At 47.3% G+C, this 23,794-nt stretch overlaps 4 protein-coding genes across 4 annotated transcripts in view; 3 read left to right on the top strand and 1 right to left on the bottom strand.

Moving 5' to 3' along the window:
• The window catches only part of LOC309564420 (uncharacterized protein), a gene marked incomplete at both ends in the record, with an annotated part of 648,900 nt that overhangs the window by 374 nt on the left and 624,732 nt on the right, over positions 1-23,794 (top strand). Inside the window, 1 exon segment of the mRNA XM_082269050.1 lies at positions 592-689. Coding sequence (XP_082125176.1) covers positions 592-689 — 98 coding nt within the window.
• LOC309562909 (gastrula zinc finger protein XlCGF66.1-like) overlaps positions 1-23,794 on the bottom strand; it is a 471,303-nt gene that overhangs the window by 87,295 nt on the left and 360,214 nt on the right. The window lies entirely within an intron of this gene.
• The window catches only part of LOC309562861 (uncharacterized protein), a 52,279-nt gene that overhangs the window by 14,033 nt on the left and 14,452 nt on the right, over positions 1-23,794 (top strand). The gene's annotated exons all lie outside the window — the stretch shown is intronic.
• On the top strand, positions 1,249-20,541 carry LOC309563493 (uncharacterized protein; the record flags this gene model as incomplete). Its single annotated transcript, XM_082267885.1, has 4 exons — positions 1,249-1,299; positions 3,689-4,227; positions 4,273-5,608; positions 18,845-20,541. 4 exons carry the CDS (start codon positions 1,249-1,251, stop codon positions 20,486-20,488), a joined length of 3,570 nt encoding a protein of 1,189 aa, XP_082124011.1. The 3' UTR covers positions 20,489-20,541.

Here is a 23,794-nt window from a genome sequence, read left to right as displayed (position 1 = left end):
ATCAGAATGCCTGCAACAAGCTTTTAACCTACATTGTGTGGGAGGGGGCTTTAATAAAAAAGGAGACAGGAATGGGGAGGTGAAGAGGATTCTGGGAATATCACTTGATTTTACTATTCATATTAAAATATAGAGTTTTCCTCCAATGAAGTCTAGTGATAATATTATCATCACGTTGCCTTCACCTCTCTCCCTGATAGAATAGAGAAATGAAAAGAAGATTCTAGAAGTCACCAGCAAGAACCTCGATCTGCTGACAGGAGAGGTGAGCGGTGACGGGAATTCCGGGACATTATCCAGTAACAGACAAGGGATGTGTCTGGATGGTGACTGTATCATTGTGTGTGTCAGGTTCCTATAAGGTGTCAGGATGTCACTGTCTATTTCTCCATGGAGGAGTGGGAGTATTTAGAAGGACACAAGGATCTCTACAAGGACGTCATGATGGAGAATCAGCCGCCCCTCACATCACCGGGTAAGAGGAGACTTTATTGTAAAGGAGAGAGCAGTACGGAGGATCCACCTAGATCCCCCATCATCTGATAAACACATAGAAACAATGTATTCAGTCAGTGTGTGTGTTTCCTACAGATGGATCCAGTAATGGGAACCCACCAGAGACATGTCCCCGTCCTCTGTATTCCCGGGATTCCACACAGGAAGGTCACACCATCCCTCACCATCATCAGGTAGGTGATTGACAATCATTAATAGTCATGATTTGTATACAGGCATGTTTATTACAATGAATGTTTTATTATATCTTTCAGATAGGAAACCTCAGGGATTATAATTTTGTTGTTAAAGAAGAGTTTAAAGAGGAGGATGAGGAGTATGGAGTGATGGAGTTTTCAGAAGGACACAATTATATGATAGAGCCACCGAATACCAAGAACCCACCAGAGAGATGTCCCCGTCCTCTGTATTCCCGGGATTCCACACAGGAAGACCATACCATACCTCACCATTACAAGGTTGGTGAGTCGGAGAATCTAGAACATTGACTATTGGAGACAATGCATGGATCTATTTTATTTGATGTCACAATATTCAAGTTTATAATTTACAGATGTTATTTTCTCTCATTTTCTTGGTTTAGGGTGAAGATCTGATGGATATAAAAGTTGAGGTTAAAGCAGAAGAAGAAGAGACGTATGTGAGGGATGATCAGCAGTCTATGGAGAAGGATGGAATAACGGGGACATTTATAGAGGAGGACACTCCTACAGAGATCAACACAGGTGGGTTATGAACACTAAAAACAGTTCTCCACCCATACTGCTCACTGATTGGTCCAGAGTAAATCAATGACTGTTTGATATCAGCTTGCAATACCCTGGTCACTTTCCAGAGCTGTGTTCCCCATACCGTATTCCTCTCAGATAATCTTTGTTCTTTGTGCCACCTACACAATTTATGTATCTAGACTGGATCTACACTATATTACCAAAAGTATTGGGACGCCTGGCTTTACACGCACATTTACTTTAATGGCATCCCAGTCTTAGTCTGTAGGGTTCAATGTTGAGTTGGCCCACCTTTGCAGCTATAAAAGGTTCAACTCTTCTGGGAAGGCTCCTAAACCTTGTGAACAGCCTTCCCAGAAGAGCTGAAGCTGTTACAGCTGAAAGGGGTGGGCTAACTCAGTATTGAACCCTACGGACTAAGACTGGGATGCCATTAAAGTTCATGTGCATGTAAAGGCAAGCGTCCCAATACTTTTTTATAGTGTATGTACATTCTGGAGTTCAGCTGAATGGAAAATGTTGAATGTCACTATAGGCGTTACTCGACCTAGGCACCTGGGGTATGTGTCTTGAATCTTCTGCACCATGCCTGGGTCTAGCAAGATCTCTAATAGAACAATTCTCCCGGGGTTACTTACTTTTTTATTTGCTGGCTGTGCCGGGTGGAGGGATAGGTCTGTATAGTCTCAGACCCAAGTCACCGAGTGCAGTCTCAGGAGATGGGAGGCAGCAGTATGGGACCTCTGCAAATTTTCCACTTATTACAGAATAACAATATAATGAATTCTGACCATTACACTTTATAATTTATATTGCATACAATGTAATCCTGACCCCTGCACTATATACTCTGTGTTGTACATTACATACTCCTGACCCCTGAACTATATACACTATGTTGTACATTAATTACTCCTGACTCCTGCACTATATACTCTATGTTGTACATTACATACTCCTGACCCCTGCACTATATACACTATGTTGTACATTAATTACTCCTGACTCCTGCACTATATACTCTATGTTGTACATTACATACTCCTGACCCCTGCACTGTATACTCTATGTTGTACATTACATAATTCTGATACTATATAGTCCTAACCAGGGGCGTAACTACAGGGGTTGCAGGGGTTGCAACTGCTACCGGGCCCCATGCTCCAGGGGGCCCGGTAGCAAACCAGTGGGTGAACTTCCAGGATCTCAAAGGTCACACTTGCGACCGGGCCCTGGCATTGCACCACTGTGGGGAGGCCCCAAGATTGCAGGAAGGGGGCCCACTGCAGAACTTGTGAAAGGATCCTGCTGTGGGACCATAATAAAAGGCCATGCAACAAGAGTAAAGAGCCCCAGGATTAGTGGGAAGAGCCCCGGGCTTGAAGGGAAGGGCCCCGGCCAGGGGACTGGGGGGCCCTTCATGGTTTCTTGCATCGGGGCCCTGAAGGTTCTAGTTACGCCTCTGGTCCTAACTGTTATATCTTCTTCAATATGTTGTACATTACATAGTCCTGACTTCTGCTCTCTCCCCTCTACACACTGCTATATATACACATAATATGTATTCTCTTTTGTCACACCCATTTTCTACCAGCTGGACATTTTATATCTGATGATTTGATTGGAGCACAGACTTTTACATGTTGATAATAATGTGATAACATCCTCCAACTTTGGAACCTTAAACAGAAAGTGATAACGAGGGAGGAGTCAATAACCCTATAATGGTGGTCTTCAGGATCAGTCCAGTCTTCATCTTGGTTGTTCTCCCCCCATCTTCACTCTCTGACCTCTGGTGGGGCTCAGCCCCGCTGTTATTCATGACAAAATCATGGACTAAATAAGGAAGTGCAGTTTTTCTTGTGTTGGGGAGATGGCAATGAGTGATAGAGAGGGAGGGGACACTCATCCTATAATCCCCTCATCACTGTCTCTTCTATAAAAGACATTTCCCGTTGTTTCCTGACTCTCTGAATAAGGTCCATGAATAAAGAAATGAACTGGTAGGAGATCAGAGGACCCATTTACTAGTTACCTTGAGGGTGGAATTGTAAAATCCTCAGAGGCAAAGCTGCCTGATGTGGGCAGAGTCCTGGTTTAGGGGAACCAATCTGCTCATGTCTAGTAAAAATCTTTGTATTTCTATTTTAGTACATGAACGGGAGATGAGGAAAACCTCAGAGGATTGTCTCACGTTTTCTCCAGACTGTAAAGAAGAAGATGAGAACATCACACAGTATAGTCCAGGAGAAAACCCGGCTACCTCAAATGTCCATCCAGCACCACCCAATGTAGATGGACCATCGTATTCCTTTTATCCCGAGGAACCTCAGACTGTGAGGGACGGTGCCGGACCATCGTATTCCTCTTATCCTGAGGAACCTCAGACTGTGAGGGACAGTGCCGGACCATCGTATTCCTCTTATCCTGAGGAACCTCAGACTGTGAGGGACGGTGCCGGACCATCCTATTCCTCCTATCCTGAGGAACCTCAGACTGTGAGGGGCGGTGCCGGACCATCGTATTCCTCTTATCCTGAGGAACCTCAGACTGTGAGGGACGGTGCCGGACCATCGTATTCCTCTTATCCTGAGGAACCTCAGACTGTGAGGGACGGTGCCGGACCATCGTATTCCTCTTATCCTGAGGAACCTCAGACTGTGAGGGACGGTGCCGGACCATCGTATTCCTCTTATCCTGAGGAACCTCAGACTGTGAGGGACGGTGCCGTCCTTCACACAGATAAGAGGTTTTCCTGTACTGAGTGCGGGAAACTTTTCCGTTTTGAATCCAGCTTTATTGTACATAAAAAATCTCATACAGGTGAGAAGCCGTGTTTCTGTCCTGAGTGTGGGAAATGTTTTTCACGAAAGTCCAGTCTTCACATACATCAGAGATCTCACACTGGGGAGAAGCCATTTTCCTGTTCTGAGTGTGGAAAATCTTTTGTGAATAAATCACAACTTGTCGTACATCAGAGGTCTCACACAGGCGATAAACCTTATTCCTGTCCTGAGTGCGGGAGGTTTTTTTCAACCAATTCCAGTCTTTACAGACATCGGAGATCTCACATGGGGGAGAAGCCATTTTCCTGTCCCGAGTGTGGGAAATGTTTTGTACAAAAACCGAGTCTTGTCAAACATCAAAAGTCTCACATGGGGGAAAAGTCATATTCCTGTCCTGAGTGCGGGAAATTTTTTTCAAAGGAATCCCAGCTCTACAGCCATCAGATATTGCACATGGGTGAGAAGCCGTATTTCTGTCCTGAGTGCGGGAAATGTTTTTCACGAAAGTCCAGTCTTCACATACATCAGAGATCTCACACTGGAGAGAAGCCATTTTCCTGTTCTGAGTGTGGAAAATCTTTTGTGAATAAATCACAACTTGTCGTGCATCAGAGGTCTCACACAGGCGATAAACCGTATTCCTGTCCTGAGTGTGGGAAAAGTTTTTCAACTAAGTCACATCTTTCCATACATCAGAGATTGCACACGGGGGAAAAGCCGTATTCCTGTCCTGAATGTGGGAAATATTTTAGACAAAATTCAGAGCTTGTTACACATCGGAGATCTCACACGGGTGAGAAGCCATATTCCTGCCCTGAGTGCGGGAAATGTTTTTCAGACAAGTCCAATCTTTCGAAACATCAGAGATCTCACACAGGTGAGAAGCCGTATTCCTGTTCTGAGTGCGTGAAATGTTTTTCCAGAAAAGCCGAACTTGTCACACATCAAAGGTCTCACACGGGGGACAGACCTTATTCGTGTCTTCATTGCGGGAAATCTTTTTCAGTCAAGTCCCATCTTTACAGACATCAGAGATTGCACATGAGGGAGAATACTTATTCTTGTTGTGAGTGCGGTAAATGTTTTACACAGATATCAGAACTTGTCACACATCAAAGGTCTCATGCCAAGGAAACGCCTTATTCCTGTCCAGAGTGCGGGAAATGTTTTTCAGGGATGATCAATCTTTACAAACATCAGAGATTGCACATGGTAGAGAAGCCTCTGTCCTGTTCTGATTGCGGGAAATGTTTCGTACAAAAATCAGATCTTGTCAAACATCAGAGGTCTCACACCGGGGAGAAGCCGTATTCCTGTCTTGAGTGCGAGAAATGTTTTTCATTCAAGTCCCATCTTCACAGACATCAGAGATTGCACACGGGGGAGAAGTCTCATTTCTGTCCTGAGTGCGGGAAATGTTTTGCACAAAAATCAGATCTTGTCAAACATCAAAGGACTCACACAGGCGAGAAGCCGTATTCCTGTTCTGAGTGCGGAAAATGTTTTTCAGTTAACTCACATCTTTACAGACATCAGAGATTGCACATGGAGAAAAAGCAACTTTCCTGTCCTGAGTGAGGGAATTGTTCCTCACTGAAGTCCTGTCTTCCTGTACATCAGGGATCCCACACAATCCTCGAGGTGTATTAAGCCTTGAGTGCGGGAAATGTCTTCTATATGAATGTTGCTGGACATGTGGGGAAGAAGCATACCCCGATATACACCTCAGATATACTCCATGGCTGATCTTCATCATGTAAGAAACACTTCATAAGGAGTTCAGAGATCACCAAAGACATGGATAAAGTGTTTTACCGTGTTAGCCATTATTTGCAGTAGAAAAATAAAAATGGAGTCCTTACTTTTTATTGGCTGAGTACATTTTGTGGTGTAAGTCTTCACAAATATTTAGAGGTCACAAATGTGAAAAACATTCATCCACCCATGATGAATATTAGCCATATTTAATTTCATACAGTTATTTCCTAGGATCATTGGCCCCCTCTAGTGACCATATTGTGATATTTTGCTAATATTCCAGATTGAAGTATATCAGAAAAAATACCTCATTATAACCACTAGTTGGAGCTGACGATTACAGGAAATCATTGTGTTAATTGAACTCTTAGTTTCCTTCGTCAGGCGTGGTTTAATCCAAATCACTTAGATATCATACCCATACACAGTAGACATTAAAGAATATAGGTTAATAAAAATCACATTCTCCCAATGGGTAAAGGACCCCCTTATATCAGTGGTCAGTGTAGTGGTCCCATACATTAGTGACCAATGGGAGAAGGACCCCCTTATATCAGTGGTCAGTGTAGTAATCACTTATATTGGTGACCAATGGGCAAAGGACCCCCTTCTATCAGTGGTCAGTGTAGTGGTCCCATAAATTAGTGACCAATGGGAGAAGGACCCCCCTTATATCAGTGGTCATTGTAGTGGTCCCATACATTAGTGGCCAATGGGAGAAGGACCCCCTTATATGAGTGGTCAGTGTAGTGGTCTCATACATTAGTGACCAATGGGAGAAGGACCCCTTATATGAGTGGTCAGTGTAGTGGTCCCATAAATGAGTGACCAATGGGAGAAGGACCCCCTTATATCAGTGGACAGTGTAGTGGTCCCATACATTAGTGACCAATAGGAGAAGGATCCCCTTATATCAGTGGTCAGTGTAGTGGTCCCATACATTAGTGACCAATGGGAGAAGGACGCACTTATATCAGTGGTCAGGGTAGTAATCCCTTATATTGGTGACCAATGGGCAAAGGACCCCCTTCTATCAGTGGTAGAGGTCGCTCATGGAGTTATAAGGTGAAAAGCCGTCAACTCGTCCTTCCGAAAAAAAATCCACTCATTGTAATAAAGTGATTTTTTTTTTTTTTAAAAGACGAATTGCCAGCTTTTCACCTTTTACTTCCATATTCCATTAGTGTTGGGAAGACACTCTGAGCAGGAGCACCGTCAGTCCACCTCCATGGGCAATCTGTCTAGGCATTGCATTTTTCTTCTCAGTGGTCCCTTTGCTGACCAATGGGTGAACGACCACCTTATATCAGTGTTCAGTGTGGTGGTCCCTTATGGAGGTATAAGGGGAAAAGCCAACAAGCCACCAAAAAAAAAATGCTTTATTACATTAAATTGAGTGTACCAAGTACAGTGGCTTACGTGTTTTGGCAAATTGTCTTAATCATAGCCAATGATTAAGGCTTCTTGCTGAATCTTGTAAACGACTGTCGTTTGTACACTCCCCTTCTTGTAATGAAGTGCTTTTTTTCAGGAAAGACAAGTTTCTGGCTTTTCACCCTATACCTCCATATTCCATTAGTGTTGGGAAGACACTCTGAGCAGAAGCACCATCAGTCCACTTCCGTGGGGAATCTGTCTGGGCATTGCACTTTTCTTCTCAGTGGTCCCTTATATTGTTGACTAATGGGAGAAGGTCCCCCTTATATCAGTGGTCAGTGTAGTGGTCCCATACATTCGTGAACAACGGGAGAAGGATCCCCTTATATCAGTGTAGTGGTCCCATACATTAGTGACCAATGTTAGAAGGACCCACTTATATCAGTGGTCAGTGTGGTGGTCCCATACATCAGTGGGAAGATTGCCCCCTTTGATAATTGATGCAAAGACATGAATTGTTGCTCAAGGAACCCCTAGAATCCTTTGGAGGAACCCTGGCTGAGCAAGGCTGGATTAGGCCCTTGCCATCCCTCTGAGAAGTGAGAAGGAGATGAACAGGAAGGCAGGGAGGTGGAGTGGGAGATAGGAGGAGAAAACTGTAAATAGAGTGGTGGGGAGATAAGGAGGGTGAACAGGGGGACATGAGGATGGTGGGGGAAACAGGAATGTGAAGAGGAGGACAAGAGGGTGAAATAGGGGAGATGAAGGGGACAGGGAGGTGAGGAGGGGGAATAGATGGCGAAGAGGGAAAGGAGAGGTTAAGAAGGGGGAAGGGGGGTGATGAGGGGGAAATGGGTGAAGGAGGGGTGGGGGCTGTGAACACAGGATAGAAGGGCAAACAGGAGGAGGAAGAGGGGGAGATGAAAAGGGGGGCCTGGAGAAAGGGAGGTGAAGAAGGAAGGGGAAATGAAGTGGAGGCAGGGCAGTGAAGCGTGGAACAGGAGGGGGTTGAAGAAGGGGAAAGGAGGAGGAAGGTGGGTAAAGAGGGGAACAAGGGGCGAAGAGGGAGATGGTGAGATGAAGTGGAATGGGGGATAGGGAGGTAAAGGGGGGTGTGATGAAGGAGGCAGGGGAGCAAAGAGAGGGAAGGGGGGTAGGGCAGTGAAAAAGAGGATGGGGAGGTGAAGTGGGGGGTGTGATGAAGGAGACGGGGCCGCACAGAGAGGGGACAGGGCAGTGAAGAGGGGGATGAGGAGCTGAAGAAGGACACTGTGCAGTGCAGAGGGGATGGGGAGGTGAAAAAGGACACCGTGCTATGAAGAGGGGGATGGGGAGGTGGAAAAGGACACTGTGCGGTAAAGAGGGGGATGGGGAGGTGAAGGACACTGTGCAGTGAAGAGGGGGATGGGGAGGTGAAGTGGGGGAAAGGGGGGTGTGATGAAGGAGAAGGGGGAGGGAGGCAGGGCAGTGAAGAGGGGGATGGGGAGGTGAAGAAGGACACCGTGCAGTGAAGAGGGGGATGGGAAGGTGAAGAAGGATACAGACAAAGTGCAGTAAAGGGAGGTGAAGTGGGGAACCCCTGGCCTGCCACCCCAGGAGCACATACACCACAGGCTTTTTTCACAGCCTGATGCTCAGCCGCATCCCTACCAGGATAGCATCAGAACTTAGAGAGCTTAGGGAGAGCATGGAGGTGAAGAAGGGGATGGGGTGTGATGAGAGAGGTGGGGGGTTAGAGAGGACAGGGATGATTTTGGGACATTGCAGTAAAGGTAGGACAAGGGGGTAAAGAGGAGGGCAGGAGAGGGGGTGATGTGGGAACAGTACAGTTAAGATGGGGAAAAAGCAACAAAGAGAAAGGGTGGTGGAGAGAGAGGCAGGGGAATGAAGAGGGAAATGATTCGGTGAAGAGGTGGTTGAGGGATGAAGAGGGGGACGGGGCAGTGAAGTGTGGTGGAGAGGAGCAGAAAGGGGTGAAGATGGGGGTGAGGAGGGGAACATGGGGTGTAATTAGGGGCATGGGGTTTGAATAGGGTACATGGAGGTATTTGCTCCTAGAAGTGGACAGCGGGCAGAGATATCATATGATCCATGCAGATAGGAAGTTGAGAACAGTTCCCCGGCTAGGTGGTGGGACAAAGAAAAGGCCACACTTATCTCTTTCCACCAGGACACCACACAGCGCCCTCAAATCCCCCTTCTTTCACCACACACGGGGCCCCGGATGACTCTCACATACAGTGCCCTCCACTCCCCTCTTCTGGGCAGTACCACCTCTCAGGACCAGGATACAAAGTGAGAAGAAAAGACTTCCACATACATTGCAGGGTCTCCCATTGTCTGGACCCAAACACATTTACACTTATTGCTGTAATTCTAGGTACACAGCCCGGGATTCAAACATTCCAGGACAAATAGCTAAAAAACGTGACTGTCCTGGCAAATCCGACAGAGCTGGCGAGTATTTATTTATTACAGCCTTTCACAACCTTTTCAACACAGAAGAACCCTTGAAATAATTTTCAGGTCTCAGGGAACCCCTGCTAAAAATGACTATATTTACTACTCATGATACATTAGTGTGATGGTCAGTGGGATGAATGCTCCTTACACTTGTGGACTTGGGAAGAATTACCTTCTTCCAGATAGCTAAAAAGATGAATGGTGTCAGGAGGAACTTATCTGAGAGGCAGAAATTGCTCATTGCTCAAGGAACCGCTAGCAACCTCTATAGGAACCCCTAGCAACCTCTGGAGGAACCCTGGTTGAGAACCACTGATTTATTAGGATATACAGTACATACACATACAGCACAAGGCCATGTTCAGATGATGAGATGTTGATGATGAGGTGTTGAGATGTTGATGATGAGATGTTCTTGGGGCTGCAGTTCCTCTGAGCTCCACAAGGTGGTGATCTCACTTATAACAAGACAGGAAGTCTCTATGAAAGACAAAAAGTGACGTCAGGTACAGACAGGAAGTTCCGGGTCAGAGGTGAGTTGGGAGGAAGAGAGGAGACATTGCTGGAACTGGCAGCAGAGGAGGTAATAAGATATTATTTTCTATTTACACCCAGTAACCCCCCCCCCCCCCTGTCAGGTTTCGTCCTCCATAGTCACTGTGATGTCTTTTATCGCCAACAGATGATGATACACACATATATGGTGTGGAAACGTAGATTAACCCCTTCGGGGTCTGAATATTACCCCAATTAGGGGCCGAAACAATTTTCCTAATTTTGGAGATATATTCTAGTAATATGGTCCTCAAAATAAACAGCACTGACAATAAATAGACAAGACAATGACCATCCTGACCATGGCCAATTATTACACTACATAGCAGTGGCGGATGGTCCTCCATGGCCAATGGCATGGGTTCGCCTTTCAGCCAATCGGGTCTCGGACCCGCTTCCTGATTGGCCAGGAGGAGGATCCGTGTGACAATAGCGAAAATTCATTCGCTATTGTCACACAAATGGGTGGGCTTGGGGCGCAGTGCTCTGCGCCTCGAGCCCACCCTTTTCTAAAGTCTATTAGAACCTCTGGCTCTAATCACGTGCTTCAGAAAAAAAAAAAAAAACCCTATTGAACTCCATGCGTCCGGCGCCCTGCATGTAGATTAAGGCAGTGGTCCTCAACTCCGGTCCTCAGGGCCCACTAACAGGCCAGATTTTAAGTATTACCTTGGGGAGATGCAGACTAGAGTACTGCAATCACTGAGTAGCAAATGATATCACCCGGGATGTATTTCAGTTATCTTGCAAACCTGGCCTGTTAGTGGGCCCTGTAGGCCAGGGTTGAGGACCACTGGATTAAGGGACCGGACGCATGGATAGGGGGGGCTGCGCCCCTGTGCCCTCAATGCACCAGCTACACAGGCAGCCAATGGGCAGTTATTACAATATGCAGCCAACACAAAGTTTGAGTGCAGTGGTCAGGAGTATGGAGCATAGAGCTCTGTACATTGCTAGTCAGGAAGAGGAAAACATTCCCCAGCTGAATAACGAAGAATATGTTCCATCACTAGTGTCAGAGGGAGGAAAATAACAAGGGTTCTAAGGGAAGTAGAGGAGCTGAGAGGCCTCTGATCGGGGTACTGAGGCTGAAGGACTTTTGAGGGAGTGAATGGCTGTAAAGGGGGGTAGTGTAGCTAAAGGATTATGAGTGGGTATTGCAGCTGAATCACTCTGGGTCCCTTGATTGCGTTGGTGGTCAGCAGGGCTCTGAGGGAAGAGGAAGCTGTAGGGCTCAGGGAGTCTAAGGTAGGGATGAGGGCTCTTGGTCTATGATGGTCCTCCCACCTGCACTTACTTTTCAGACATCCGTACAGAACTTGCCAGGAAAGAAAGGCAGCTCTTACCTTCTTACCATTTCACTGGTCAAATAAAAATTTTCTGAGCTACTAAGTGGAATGAAGAAAGGAATTCCTTCATTCGTACTTAGAAGATGTCTGTTTGAGCAGCATCACCTGACAGTTGGCCAGAGGTCCAATATCTTCCCTTGACTGAGGGTCTTCTGGCAGTGCCAAGAGATGGAATTCATAGTCCCAGGAACCCCTTGTCCTCCTGTCCTGGAAATTACAGTATACTTGTCAGTCAAGAGAACAAAACCCTCACCCTCTGCTGTCCCCTTCCTACCCAAACTGAGCTGCCATTGGAGTGAAGAGAACAGATTCTTCCTCTACAGCTCTCTACTCCACCAGCAGCATCCTCCTGCTATGCAATCCCTTCTCTCTTAAGTCCCGTGCACACGATCAGACTATCGAACCATCTGTCGTCCGTTTTATGTGGCATGCCAGTCTGATGTCGAAAGTGAAGATGTTATTTTCCCGTAGGACAGAATTCTACATCAGAAGTGATGTCATGTGTTGGATTGCTTTCTTTGTGTTCTTTCGTCGCTGAGCATGCCTAGTCTTGCTCTTAAGATTTTTTTCCGTCAAAATCTGTACTAATGAGACGAAAATCGGACGTTGTTTTGACGGACGACAAACATTATATAGCCTGCACATCAGGATTTTGTCAGCCGAAAAGTCGGAGTCGGCTGTCGAAAGCACTATACTAACAATCCGAAAATCGGCAGATCGGTCGTCGGACGAAATTTCCCTTCAGATTTTCTTTTTTTTTTATCATTAGAATACAGTTCTTTTTTTTTTTTTTTTTTTCCATAATGTTTTATTTAGATTGTAAGAAGGGCAATACAGGTACATCGTAAACTTACAAACGTCTAGTCCAATTCACATTTTTGGAAAGTAAAGAACATGGTAGAATTAAGATATGTAGGTATGAAATATAGAAGGAAGACAACGTAGGAGCAAAAGGAAAAACTCAGTAATAAACAAGAATATATAGTGTAACATTTTAACGTAACGTAACATGGTACATGCGTAGTGCAAGTACATAGATTTTCTTATCGTGTGTATGGGCCTTTAGAGAGTAACAGTGACAATACTCCTGTCAGTCAGAAGGCTACCGGAGATTGGAGCCTTGCAGTTGAAATTTCTGCCAATTATCCGGATTAGCCTACAACTCAGGCCAAAAAATCAGCAAATCCCCTTTCTGGACATCATAATAACCCTACATTGACCTCACAACACTGCCTCTGAAACAAGAAGACAGAAGAAGGATCCTATTTATCATTCCTTATTTGCAGATCTAAAACTAATCTAAACCAGTTCAGAAACCAAACAAACCCAACAGAGAAAAAATAATTTCTGATCTGGTAGGCCAGGAGAGTTCTAGGACCTCAACAATGTACGAACAATGAAATAGTAAATACTAAAACTAAATGTATTCACATGGGGGCAGTAGTTCTTAAAAGTACAGCAACCCTCACATTACCCCCTCACATTCTCATCCTATTATTGTGTGATCAATATCATCCAAGTAATTCTTTCTTTCATTTAATGAAGTTATCCATCTACAAGGAGACCTGTATAGATCAAATGACGGCACAAACGGAGATGGGGGAGGACCGTAGTCACATGACTGAGAAGATCCTAAATCTCACCCTGGAGATCATCTACCTGCTAACCGGAAAGGTAAGAAGGATTCTGGGAGGTCACATGACATCCCTCTTATCTCTAATTATAAAACACAGACCTGACCGGAGAGGTGAGGAGGATTCTGCGATTCTAAGATGATATTCCTCATGGTTTCTCAATACAGAAATTTTCTCTTCTGAAGTCAGGTCATCCTAAGACCATCACAGTGCCTCCACGTGACTCCCTAAAACCCAAAAGACACAACATGCAGAAGATTCTAGAAGTCACCAAGAAGATGATGGAGCTGCTGACAGGAGAGGTGAGCGGTGCCGGGAATTCTGGGACATTATACAGTAACAGACAAGGGATGTGTCTGGATGGTGACTGTATCATTGTGTGTGTCAGGTTCCTATAAGGTGTCAGGATGTCACTGTCTATTTCTCCATGGAGGAGTGGGAGTATTTAGAAGGACACAAGGATCTCTACAAGGACGTCATGATGGAGAATAAGCTGCCCCTCACATCACCGGGTAAGAGGAGACTTTATTGTAAAGGAGAGAGCAGTACGGAGGAACCACCTAGATCCCCCATCATCTGATAAACACATAGAAACAATGTATTCAGTCAGTGTGTGTGTTTCCTACAGATGGATCCAGTAATGGGAACCCACCAGAGAGATGTCCCCGTCCTCTGTATTCCCGGGATTCCACACAGGAAGGTCACACCATCCTTCACCAATACAAGGTTGGTGGGATGGAGCAAGTAGAACATAGTTTTGTGGAGATGAAGTGTCGGTTTTACAAATTATATTTTTTCAAATTTTCTTGGTTTAGGGTGAAGATCTGATAGATATAAAAGTTGAAGTTAAAGCAGAAGAAGAAGAGACGTATGTGAGGGATGATCAGCAGTCTATGGAGGAGGATGGAATAACGGGGACATTTATAGAGGAGGACACTGCTACAGAGATCAGCACAGGTGGGTAATTAACATTAAATACATTCCTCCACCCATGCTGCTCACTGTTTGGTTCAGAGTAAGGCAAGGACTGGGTGATATCAGCCTGTAATCCCCTGGTCTCTTTTCTGAGCTGTGTTCTCCATCCTGTATTTCTCTTGGATAATCTTTATTTTCTGTGTTGCAGACACAATTTATGTATCTAGGCTGTATCTATGTAGATTCTGTGGTTCAGCTGGCAGCAAAATGTTGATATTTACCATAGGCATTGCTTGACGTAGGCACCTGGTCCATGTGCCTCGAGTCTTCTGCCCCGTGACCACAACTAGCAGGATCTAGAGCAATTCTCCCAGAGTAACATGTTCTGTTGTCTTCTGGCATTGCTGGGTGGAAGGATAGGTCTGTATAGTCTCAGGCCCAATTCACCGAGTGCAGTCTTAGGAGATGGGAGGCAGCGATGTGGGACCTCTGCAACTATAAACATTTAAGTTTCCACTAAATACCAATATTATTATAATATTAAGTCCCGACCCCCGCACTGTATATTTTTATTGCACAATACGTAGTCCTAAGCCCTGCATTCCCCGGTGTACACTACACAGTCATGACCCATCAACTACTGTACATACTCCTGACCCCTGCGCTATATACTCTATGTTGTCCAATAAATACTCCTGACCCCTGCACTATATACTCTATGTTGTATATTACATACTCCTGACCCCTGCACTATATTCTCTATGTTGTACATTACATACTCCTGACCCCTGCTCTATATACTCTATGTTGTAAATTACATACTCCTCACACGTGCACTATATACTCTATAATGTAATGTACATTACATACGCCTCACCCCTGCACTATATACTCTGTGTTTTACAATAAATAGTCCTGACCCCTGCACTATATACTCTATGTTGTTCATTATATAATTCAGATACTATATAGCCCTATCTGTTGTATCTTATACGATATATTTTTGAATTAAATTGGCCTGACTTCTGCATTCTATCACTACCCACTGCTACATACAAACATAATTTGTATTTTTGTTTTGTTGCACCCATTTTCCACCAGCTGGACATTTTATATTTGATGATTTGATTGGAGCACAGACTTTTACATGTTCATAATAATGTGATAACATCCTCTGTAACGGACCGTTTCGCCCCTGTATTTATGCAGGTCTCCCACCTGGTGGACACTCCCCCAGGGGACCAAATGGAAGACTGTAACACAAACAGACATGTATCACATTACAGACTCCCAGAAGCAGAGCATCCCCCACTCTAGACAAAAGCACTCAGTTTAAATCAGTAGACATTCCTCAGGAGGGGGCTGCTGGAAACAATCCCCCCCCCTCTCTCTCTGCAGCTAGAACTAGTTTTCACAGCGAGACTCCATTACACACATGGGGACCCAAATACAGTATTATGTTTTAAAATATATAAAGTTACTTTTTATACACTAAACATAGACATGTTACATATCCCCAGATAGCTCAGGTCTGAGTGCACATTATTAGGTGAATGGCACTCAGACCCCACGAATACAGTTTAATCGCCAGGGAGTCAAAGTCTTTTAAAGTCTGGTCCTTAGTCCAGAGGCAGCAGGCGGGCAACCAGGCTCCTCCAATGCAATGGGGCGAGATTGGTCTTGTCACATCTCTCCTCCTTTTCAAAAAGACTAACAGGGTACCTGACCTCCTGCCGGTCAGTGCCCTTGTTAGTCCAGCAGCCCACCTACAAAGCAGAAAAAACAGTACAGCCCATCCACAATAAATGGTCACTACACCTGGGTAGAGGAGAAACTTGTCCATGTCCAGGTGCCTCACCATGGCTGTGTAGGGGACTGGTAGGCTGCCTTGGTGGGTTGCTGAGTGGGCAGAGACCAGCGGTACTCTGTCCTGGTGCCAGCACTACCACCGAAGTAGTCTGGTTGGGGCCTGGTTGCTGGAGACGGACTGTCTCCCCCTTAGGTGCATAGCTCTGCTACGGAATGGGGAGACCGGTTGTCTCCCCCTTGGATACACAGCTCTGTCGTGGGGGGGTAGGACCGCCCATCCCTACCCCCTGTGTGGTAAGTGCAGAGACCACGGTCCCATCTGCACCGGTGGGGGGCTTACAGTCTCCCCCTGGTACATTAAGCTGCCGCTGGGGAGAGGGGGTAACAATCTCCTCTCCCATACATACTTCCAGTCTTTGCGGAGGGAGACCGACTGTCTCTCCTCCCAATACAGAGTTCTGTTTCTGGGGAAAGGAGACTGGGCTCTCTATTCCCTGCTGGATACTCTGCCGCTGGGGACTGGAGACTGGGCTCCCAATTCCCGGCACATCACACTGCCGCTGGGGAATGGAGACTGGGCTCCCCTCTCCCTGCACTTCACACTGCCTTCCTGGCATATCACTCTGCTGCTGGGGGGCAGGAACAACTACCTCTGCCCCCTGTAACTCAGCCAGCCGCTGGGGAGGGAGGACGCTGCTCTCCTCTCCCTGCACTTTACACTGCCGCTGGGGAATGGAGACTGGGCTCCCAATTCCCTGCAGGACCGGTGGAGAGACCTCGGTCCCATCTCTACCGGCCACCTGGGGTTCTTCCCAGTAAAACTTTACCCTCTCGTCCCCTCTGACTGGGTCTTGGTCTGGGTCTGTCCTGCTGCTCTCCTGCTGAGCCTTCTCATAGTATTGGAACAGCTACTGGTAGCCCTGTTCTAGCTCCATCTCCCGGGTCACCAGGTGGACCAGGTCTTGCTCAATTTCGTGAGTGTCGTCCCAGTCATACCTGCTCTCCCTCCACTCCAAGAGATCACTGAACCGGGCTTGTGTAGGGCTCCCAAATTCCAGCTCTGAAAAAGACTCCCATAACAAGCCAGGACCATCAACTCCTCTCCCTCTGGCTTGTCATGCTCGGCTGTCCAGGGCAGGTACTGTGCAACACACCACCACAGCGCCTGGTAGGCATCCTCCAGCCACATCTCCTGCCATACCCGGAGCTCCAATTCTTTTACCCATTCCTCCCGGGGCTGCTCCCCCAGGAAGGGCATCCGCAGGGCTACTCGCTTCTGCAACCGCTGGTCTTCCTTGGGGAGTCTCTCACCCCGCTGGTATTCCACCATACCCAGTGCCTGGTACCAGATGCCTTTACGGACTGCATCTCGGTCATCCATGACACCCTCATCGAACTCCACTGCTGGTTCCATGCTGGTGCTGTCAGGGTCGCTGTACTGGGACATGCGTTGCCCTCAATTGTAAAATCCAGAGTAATGGTGTCTCCTGTAGCTGTCCTTCTGGCCGTAGGAACGATCTCGCCGCTTGCCACCAAATGTAACAGACCGTTTCAGCAGACAAGGGGTTAAAATCCGTTTAGGCGATATGCCCCTTTCTGAGAGACAGGCACAGCTACTTGCAGGACATCAAACTCCCGAACTGGATACAAAATAGCACTCCAACCTGGAACCTCACGAATAGCTGCTAGCAGACGAACAGGAGAAGCATTCATCAGCTTACACTCCTAGCAATCAGTCTCCAGCAGCATACAGTGAATCCCCCCAAGAACGAGACAAAGCTCCGTGTGGAAGGTCAAGTAGTGGTATATTTATTGAGGGCTACCTGCCCCTGTATTTATGCAGGTCTCCCACCTGGTGGACACTCCCCTAGGGGACCAAATGGAAGACTGTAACACAAACAGACATATATCACATTACAGACTCCCAGAAGCAGAGCATCCCCCACTCTAGACAAAAGCACTCAGTTTAAATCAGTAGACATTCCTCAGGAGGGGGCTTCTGGAAACAACCCCCCCCTCTCTCTCTGCAGCTAGAACTAGTTTTCACAGCGAGACTCCATTACACACATGGGGACCCAAATACAGTATTATGCTTTAAAATATATAAAGTTACTTTTTATACACTAAACATAGACATGTTACATATCCCCAGATAGCTCAGGTCTGAGTGCACATTATTAGGTGAATGGCACTCAGACCCCACGAATACAGTTTAATCGCCAGGGAGTCAAAGTCTTTTAAAGTCTGGTCCATAGTCCAGAGGCAGCAGGCGGGCAACCAGGCTCCTCCAATGCAATGGGGCGAGATTGGTCTCGTCACATCCTCAAACTTTGGAACCTTAAGCAGAAAGTGATGAGGGAGGAGTCAATAACCCAATGATGGTGGTCTTCAGGATCAGTCCAGTCTTCATCTTGGTTGCTCTCCTCCATCCTCACTCTTTGACCTCTGGTGGGACTCAGCCCCGCTATTATTCATGACTAAATCATGGGGGGACACTCGTCCTATAATCCCCTCATCACTGTCACTGCTATAAAAGACAGTTCTCGTTGTTTCCTCACTCTCTGACTAAGGTCCATGAATAAAGAAATGAACTGGTAGGAGATCAGAGGACACATTTACTAGTTACCTTGAGGGTGGAATTGTAAGATCCTCAGAGACAAAGCTTCCTGATGTGGGCGGAGTCCTGGTTTAGGGGAACCAATCTGCTCATGTCTAGTAATAATCTTTTTATTTCTATTTTAGTACATGGACGGAAGATGAGGAAAACCTCAGAGGATTGTCTCACTTTGTCTCCAGACTGTAAAGTAGAAGATGAGGACATCACACAGTATAGTCCAGGAGAAAACCCGGCTACCTCAAATGTCCATCCGGCACCACACAGTGTAGATGGACCATCGTATTCCTCTTATCCTGAGGAACCTCAGACTGTGAGGGACGGTGCCGGACCATCGTATTCCTCTTATCCTGAGGAACCTCAGACTGTGAGGAACGGTGCCGGACCATCGTATTCCTCTTATCCTGAGGAACCTCAGACTGTGAGGGACGGTGCCAGACCATCGTATTCCTCTTATCCCGAGGAACCTCAGACTGTGAGGGACCGTGCCGGACCATCGTATTCCTCTTATCCTGAGGAACCTCAGACTGTGAGGGTCGGTGCCAGTCCATCATATTCCTCTTATCCTGAGGATCCTCAGACTGTGTGGGACTGTGCCGGACCATCGTGTTCCTCTTATCCTGAGGAACCTCAGACTGTGAGGGACGGTGCCGGACCATCGTATTTCTTTTATCCTGAGGAACCTCAGACTGTGAGGGACAGTGCTCTCCCTCCAACAGATAAGAGATTTTCCTGTAGTGAGTGCGGGAAGTGTTTTCAGTTTAAATCCAGCTTTAATGTGCATAAAAAATCTCATAAAGATCAGAACCCTAATTCCTGTCATGCATGCGGTAAGATTTTTTCATTGAAATCCAGTATTTACAGACATCAGAGATCTCACATAGGTGAGAAGCCACATTCCTGCCCTGAGTGCGGGATATTTTTTTCGAACAAGTCCAGTCTTTACAAACATCAGAGCTCTCACACAGAGGAAAAGGCACTTTCTTGTCCTGAGTGCGGGAAATCTTTTTCTGAGAAATCCCATCTCTACAGCCATCAGATAATGCACAAACTGTATTTCTGTTCTGAGTGCGGGAAATGTTTTTCACTGAAGTCCAGGCTTCACATACATCAGAGATTTCACACTGGGGAGAAGCCATTTTCGTGTTCTGACTGCGGAAAATGTTTTGTAATTAAATCACAACTTGTTGCACATCGGAGGTCTCACACGGGGGAGAAACCGTATTCCTGTCCTGAGTGCGGGAAACTTTTTTCAGACAAGTCCAATCTTTACAGACATCAGAGATTGCACACAGGGGAGAAGCCATTTTCTTGTGCTGAGTGCGAGAAATGTTTTTCAAGAAATTCAGATCTTGTTACACATCAAAGATCTCACACGGGTGAAAAGCCTTATTGCTGTCCTGAGTGTGGGAAATGTTTTTCATTCAAGTCCGGTCTTTGCAGCCATAAAAGATTGCACACAGGGGAGAAGCCTATGTCCTGTTCTGAATGTGGGAAATGTTTTGTACGAAAATCAGATCTTGTCATACATCACAGATCTCACACAGGGGAGAAGCCGTATTCATGTCCTGAGTGCGGGAAATGTTTTTCAGTCAAGTCACATCTTTACAGACATCAGAGATTGCACACAGAGGTGAAGTCATATTCCTGTTCTGAGTGCAAGGAACGTTTTACACAAATATCAGAACTTGTCGCACATCGAAGATCTCATGCAGAGGGAAAGCCGTATTGCTGTCCTGAGTGCGGGAAATGTTTCTTACTTAAGTCACATCTGTACAGACATCAGAGATTGCACATGGAAAAGAAGTTGCATTCATGTCCTGAGTGCGGGAAATGCTTTGCAAAAAAATCAGATCTTGTCAAACATGAAAGAACTCATACGGGTGAGAAGCCGTTTTCCTGTCCTGAGTGCGGCAAATGTTTTGCATCTAAGTCCCATCTTTACAGACATCAGAGATCTCACACGGGGAAGAAGCCATAATTCTGTCCTGAGTGAGGGAATTGTTCCTCACTGAAGTCCTGTCTTCCTGTACATCAGGGATCCCACTCAACGCTTGAGGTGTATGAGTGCGGGAAATATCTTCTATATCAGGCATCACTAAATGGCGGCCCGCGGTCCGAGTCCGGCCCCCATCACTCTCCCTCCCAGACCACAGCGGTCACGCCATTTAGGAGCCTGTTCTCCTTTCAGCTGTCATGCTTTGCAGAGCCGACCGTGGGAGGCGGGACAGTTCTGGAGGTAGGGCGGGAACTGCCTGAGGTAAACAAGCCAGTGATTGGTTACCAAGATGAAGGGCAGTCTAAGCAACCAATCACCATCTTGCAGCTTCCTTCCTCCATTCAGACATGCTATGCCTCGAATCTGCCGGTCTGTGTAAGGTAGGGGAGATGTAATGTAGAAAGGGGGAGAGACACTGAGAACAGCAAAGAAGAGGACTCTGATATGTGTGGGGGGCTGAGGACTCTGATGTGTGTAGGGGGCTGAGGACTCTAATGTGTGTGGGGGCTGAGGACTCTGATGTGTGTGGGGGCTGAGGACTCTGATGTGTGTGGGGGCTGAGGACTCTGATGTGTGTGGGGACTGAGGACTCTAATGTGTGTAGGGGGCTGAGGACTCTGATGTGTGTGGGGGCTGAGGACTCTAATGTGTGTGGGGGCTGAGGACTCTGATGTGTGTGGGGGCTGAGGAATCTAAAGTGTGTGGGGGCTGAGGACCCTAATGTGTGTGGGCGCTGAGGACTCTAAAGTGTGTGGGGGCTGAGGACTCTGATGTGTGTGGGGGCTGAGGACTCTGATGTGTGTGGGGGCCGAAGACTCTAATGTGTGTGGGGGCCGAAGACTCTAATGTGTGTGGGGGCTGAGGACTCTAATGTGTGTGGGGGCTGAGGACTCTGATGTGTGTGGGGGCTGAGGACTCTGATGTGTGTGGGGGGCTGAGGACTCTGATGTGTGTGGGGGGCTGAGGACTCTGATGTGTGTAGGGGGCTGAGGACTCTGATGTGTGTAGGGGGCTGAGGCCTCTGATGTGTGTGTGGGGGGCTGAGGACTCTAATGTGTGTGGGGGCTGAGGACTCTAATGTGTGTGGGGGCTGAGGACTCTGATGTGTGTGGGGGCTGAGGCCTCTGATGTGTGTGTGGGGGCTGAGGACTCTGATGTGTGTGGGGGCTGAGGACTCTGATGTGTGTGGGGGCTGAGGCCTCTGATGTGTGTGGGGGCTGAGGCCTCTGATGTGTGTGTGGGGGCTGAGGCCTCTGATGTGTGTGGGGGGGGGGCTGAGGCCTCTGATGTGTGTGGGGGCTGAGGACTCTGGTGTGTGTGTGGGGGCTGAGGCCTCTGATGTGTGTGGGGGGGGGGGGGGGGCTGAGGACTCTGATGTGTGTAGGGGGCTGAGGACTCTAATGTGTGTGGGGGCTGAGGACTCTAATGTGTGTGGGGGCTGAGGACTCTAATGTGTGTGGGGGCTGAGGACTCTAAAGTGTGTGGGGGCTGAGGACTCTGATGTGTGTGGGGGCTGAGGACTCTGATGTGTGTGGGGGCTGAGGACTCTGATGTGTGTGTGGGGGGCTGAGGACTCTGATGTGTGTAGGGGGCTGAGGACTCTGATGTGTGTAGGGGGCTGAGGCCTCTGATGTGTGTGTGGGGGGCTGAGGACTCTAATGTGTGTGGGGGCTGAGGACTCTAATGTGTGTGGGGGCTGAGGACTCTGATGTGTGTGGGGGCTGAGGCCTCTGATGTGTGTGTGGGGGCTGAGGACTCTGATGTGTGTGGGGGCTGAGGACTCTGATGTGTGTAGGGGGCTGAGGACTCTGATGTGTGTGGGGGCTGAGGCCTCTGATGTGTGTGGGGGCTGAGGCCTCTGATGTGTGTGGGGGCTGAGGCCTCTGATGTGTGTGGGGGGGCTGAGGCCTCTGATGTGTGTGGGGGGGGGGGCTGAGGCCTCTGATGTGTGTGGGGGCTGAGGACTCTGATGTGTGTGTGGGGGGCTGAGGACTCTGATGTGTGTGGGGGCTGAGGACTCTGATGTGTGTGTGGGGGGCTGAGGACTCTGATGTGTGTGGGGGCTGAGGACTCTAATGTGGGGGGAGTGGGGGTTAAGGCTAAGTAATGTCGGGGGGGGGGCTAGTACTGTAAAGAGGGGAACTGAATACTGTAATGGGGGGGGGCCTGAGGACTGCAGGTGGGGGGGGGGGGGGCCTGAGGACAATAATGTGGGGAGTTGAGTACTGTATTTGGTGGGCTGAGTACTGTGACATTTAATGACATCCCAGTCTTAGTCCGTAGGGTTCAATATTGAGTTGGCCCACCCTTTGCAGCTATAACAGCTTCAACTCTTCTGGGAAGGCTTTCCACAAGGTTTAGGAGTGTGTCTATGGGAATGCTTGACCATTCTTCCAGAAGCGCATTCGTGAGGTCAGGCACTTATGTAGGAAAGAAGGCCTGGCAAACAGTCTCCGTTCTTATTCATTCCAAAGGTGTTGGGGTTGAGGTCAGGACTCTGTGCAGACCAGTCATGTTCCTTCACCCCAAACTCGCTCACCATGTCTTTATGGACCTTGCTTTGTGCACTGGTGCGCAGTCATGTTGGAACAGGAAGGGGCCATCCCCAAACTGTTCCCAGAAAGTTGGGAGCATGAAATTGTCCAAAATGTCATGATATGCTGACGCCTTAAGATTTCCCTTCACTGGAACTAAGGGGCCAAGCCCAACCCCTCAAAAACAACCCCACACCATAATCCCCCCTCCACCAAATGATTTGGACCAGTGCACAAAGCAAGGTCCATAAAGACATGGATGAGTGTGTTTGGAGTGGAGGAACTTGACTGACCTCAACTCAACTTTGGGATGAATTAGAGGGGAGACTGTGAGCCAGGCCTTCTCTCGAACATCAGTGCCTGACCTCACAAATGCGCTTCTGGAAGAATGGTGAAACATTCCCATAGACACTCCTAAACCTTGTGGACAGCCTTCCCAGAAGAGTTGAAGCTGTTATAGCTGCAAAGGGTGGGCCAACTCAATATTGAACCCTACGGACTAAGACTGGGATGCCATAAAAGTTCATGTGCGTGTAAAGGCAGGCGTCCCAATACTTTTGACAATATAGTGTATGTGTGTGTGTGCATATGTATGTAATATACAGTAAACCCCGTTATATCGCGGTTCAGTTTTTGCGGTCCCGGTATATTGCGTTTTTTTCTGTAAGACCTATTAATGTTATTTTACTAATTAAATCATTGCTAATTAAATATTTTTGTGTTTTCCATTGCTCTTGCTCTGTCTTTCAGTATC

This window comes from Pelophylax lessonae, assembly GCF_965119305.1.
Source record: "Pelophylax lessonae genome assembly, chromosome: 9".
NCBI lineage: Eukaryota > Metazoa > Chordata > Amphibia > Anura > Ranidae > Pelophylax > Pelophylax lessonae.
This window is presented reverse-complemented; position numbering and strand designations above follow the sequence as displayed.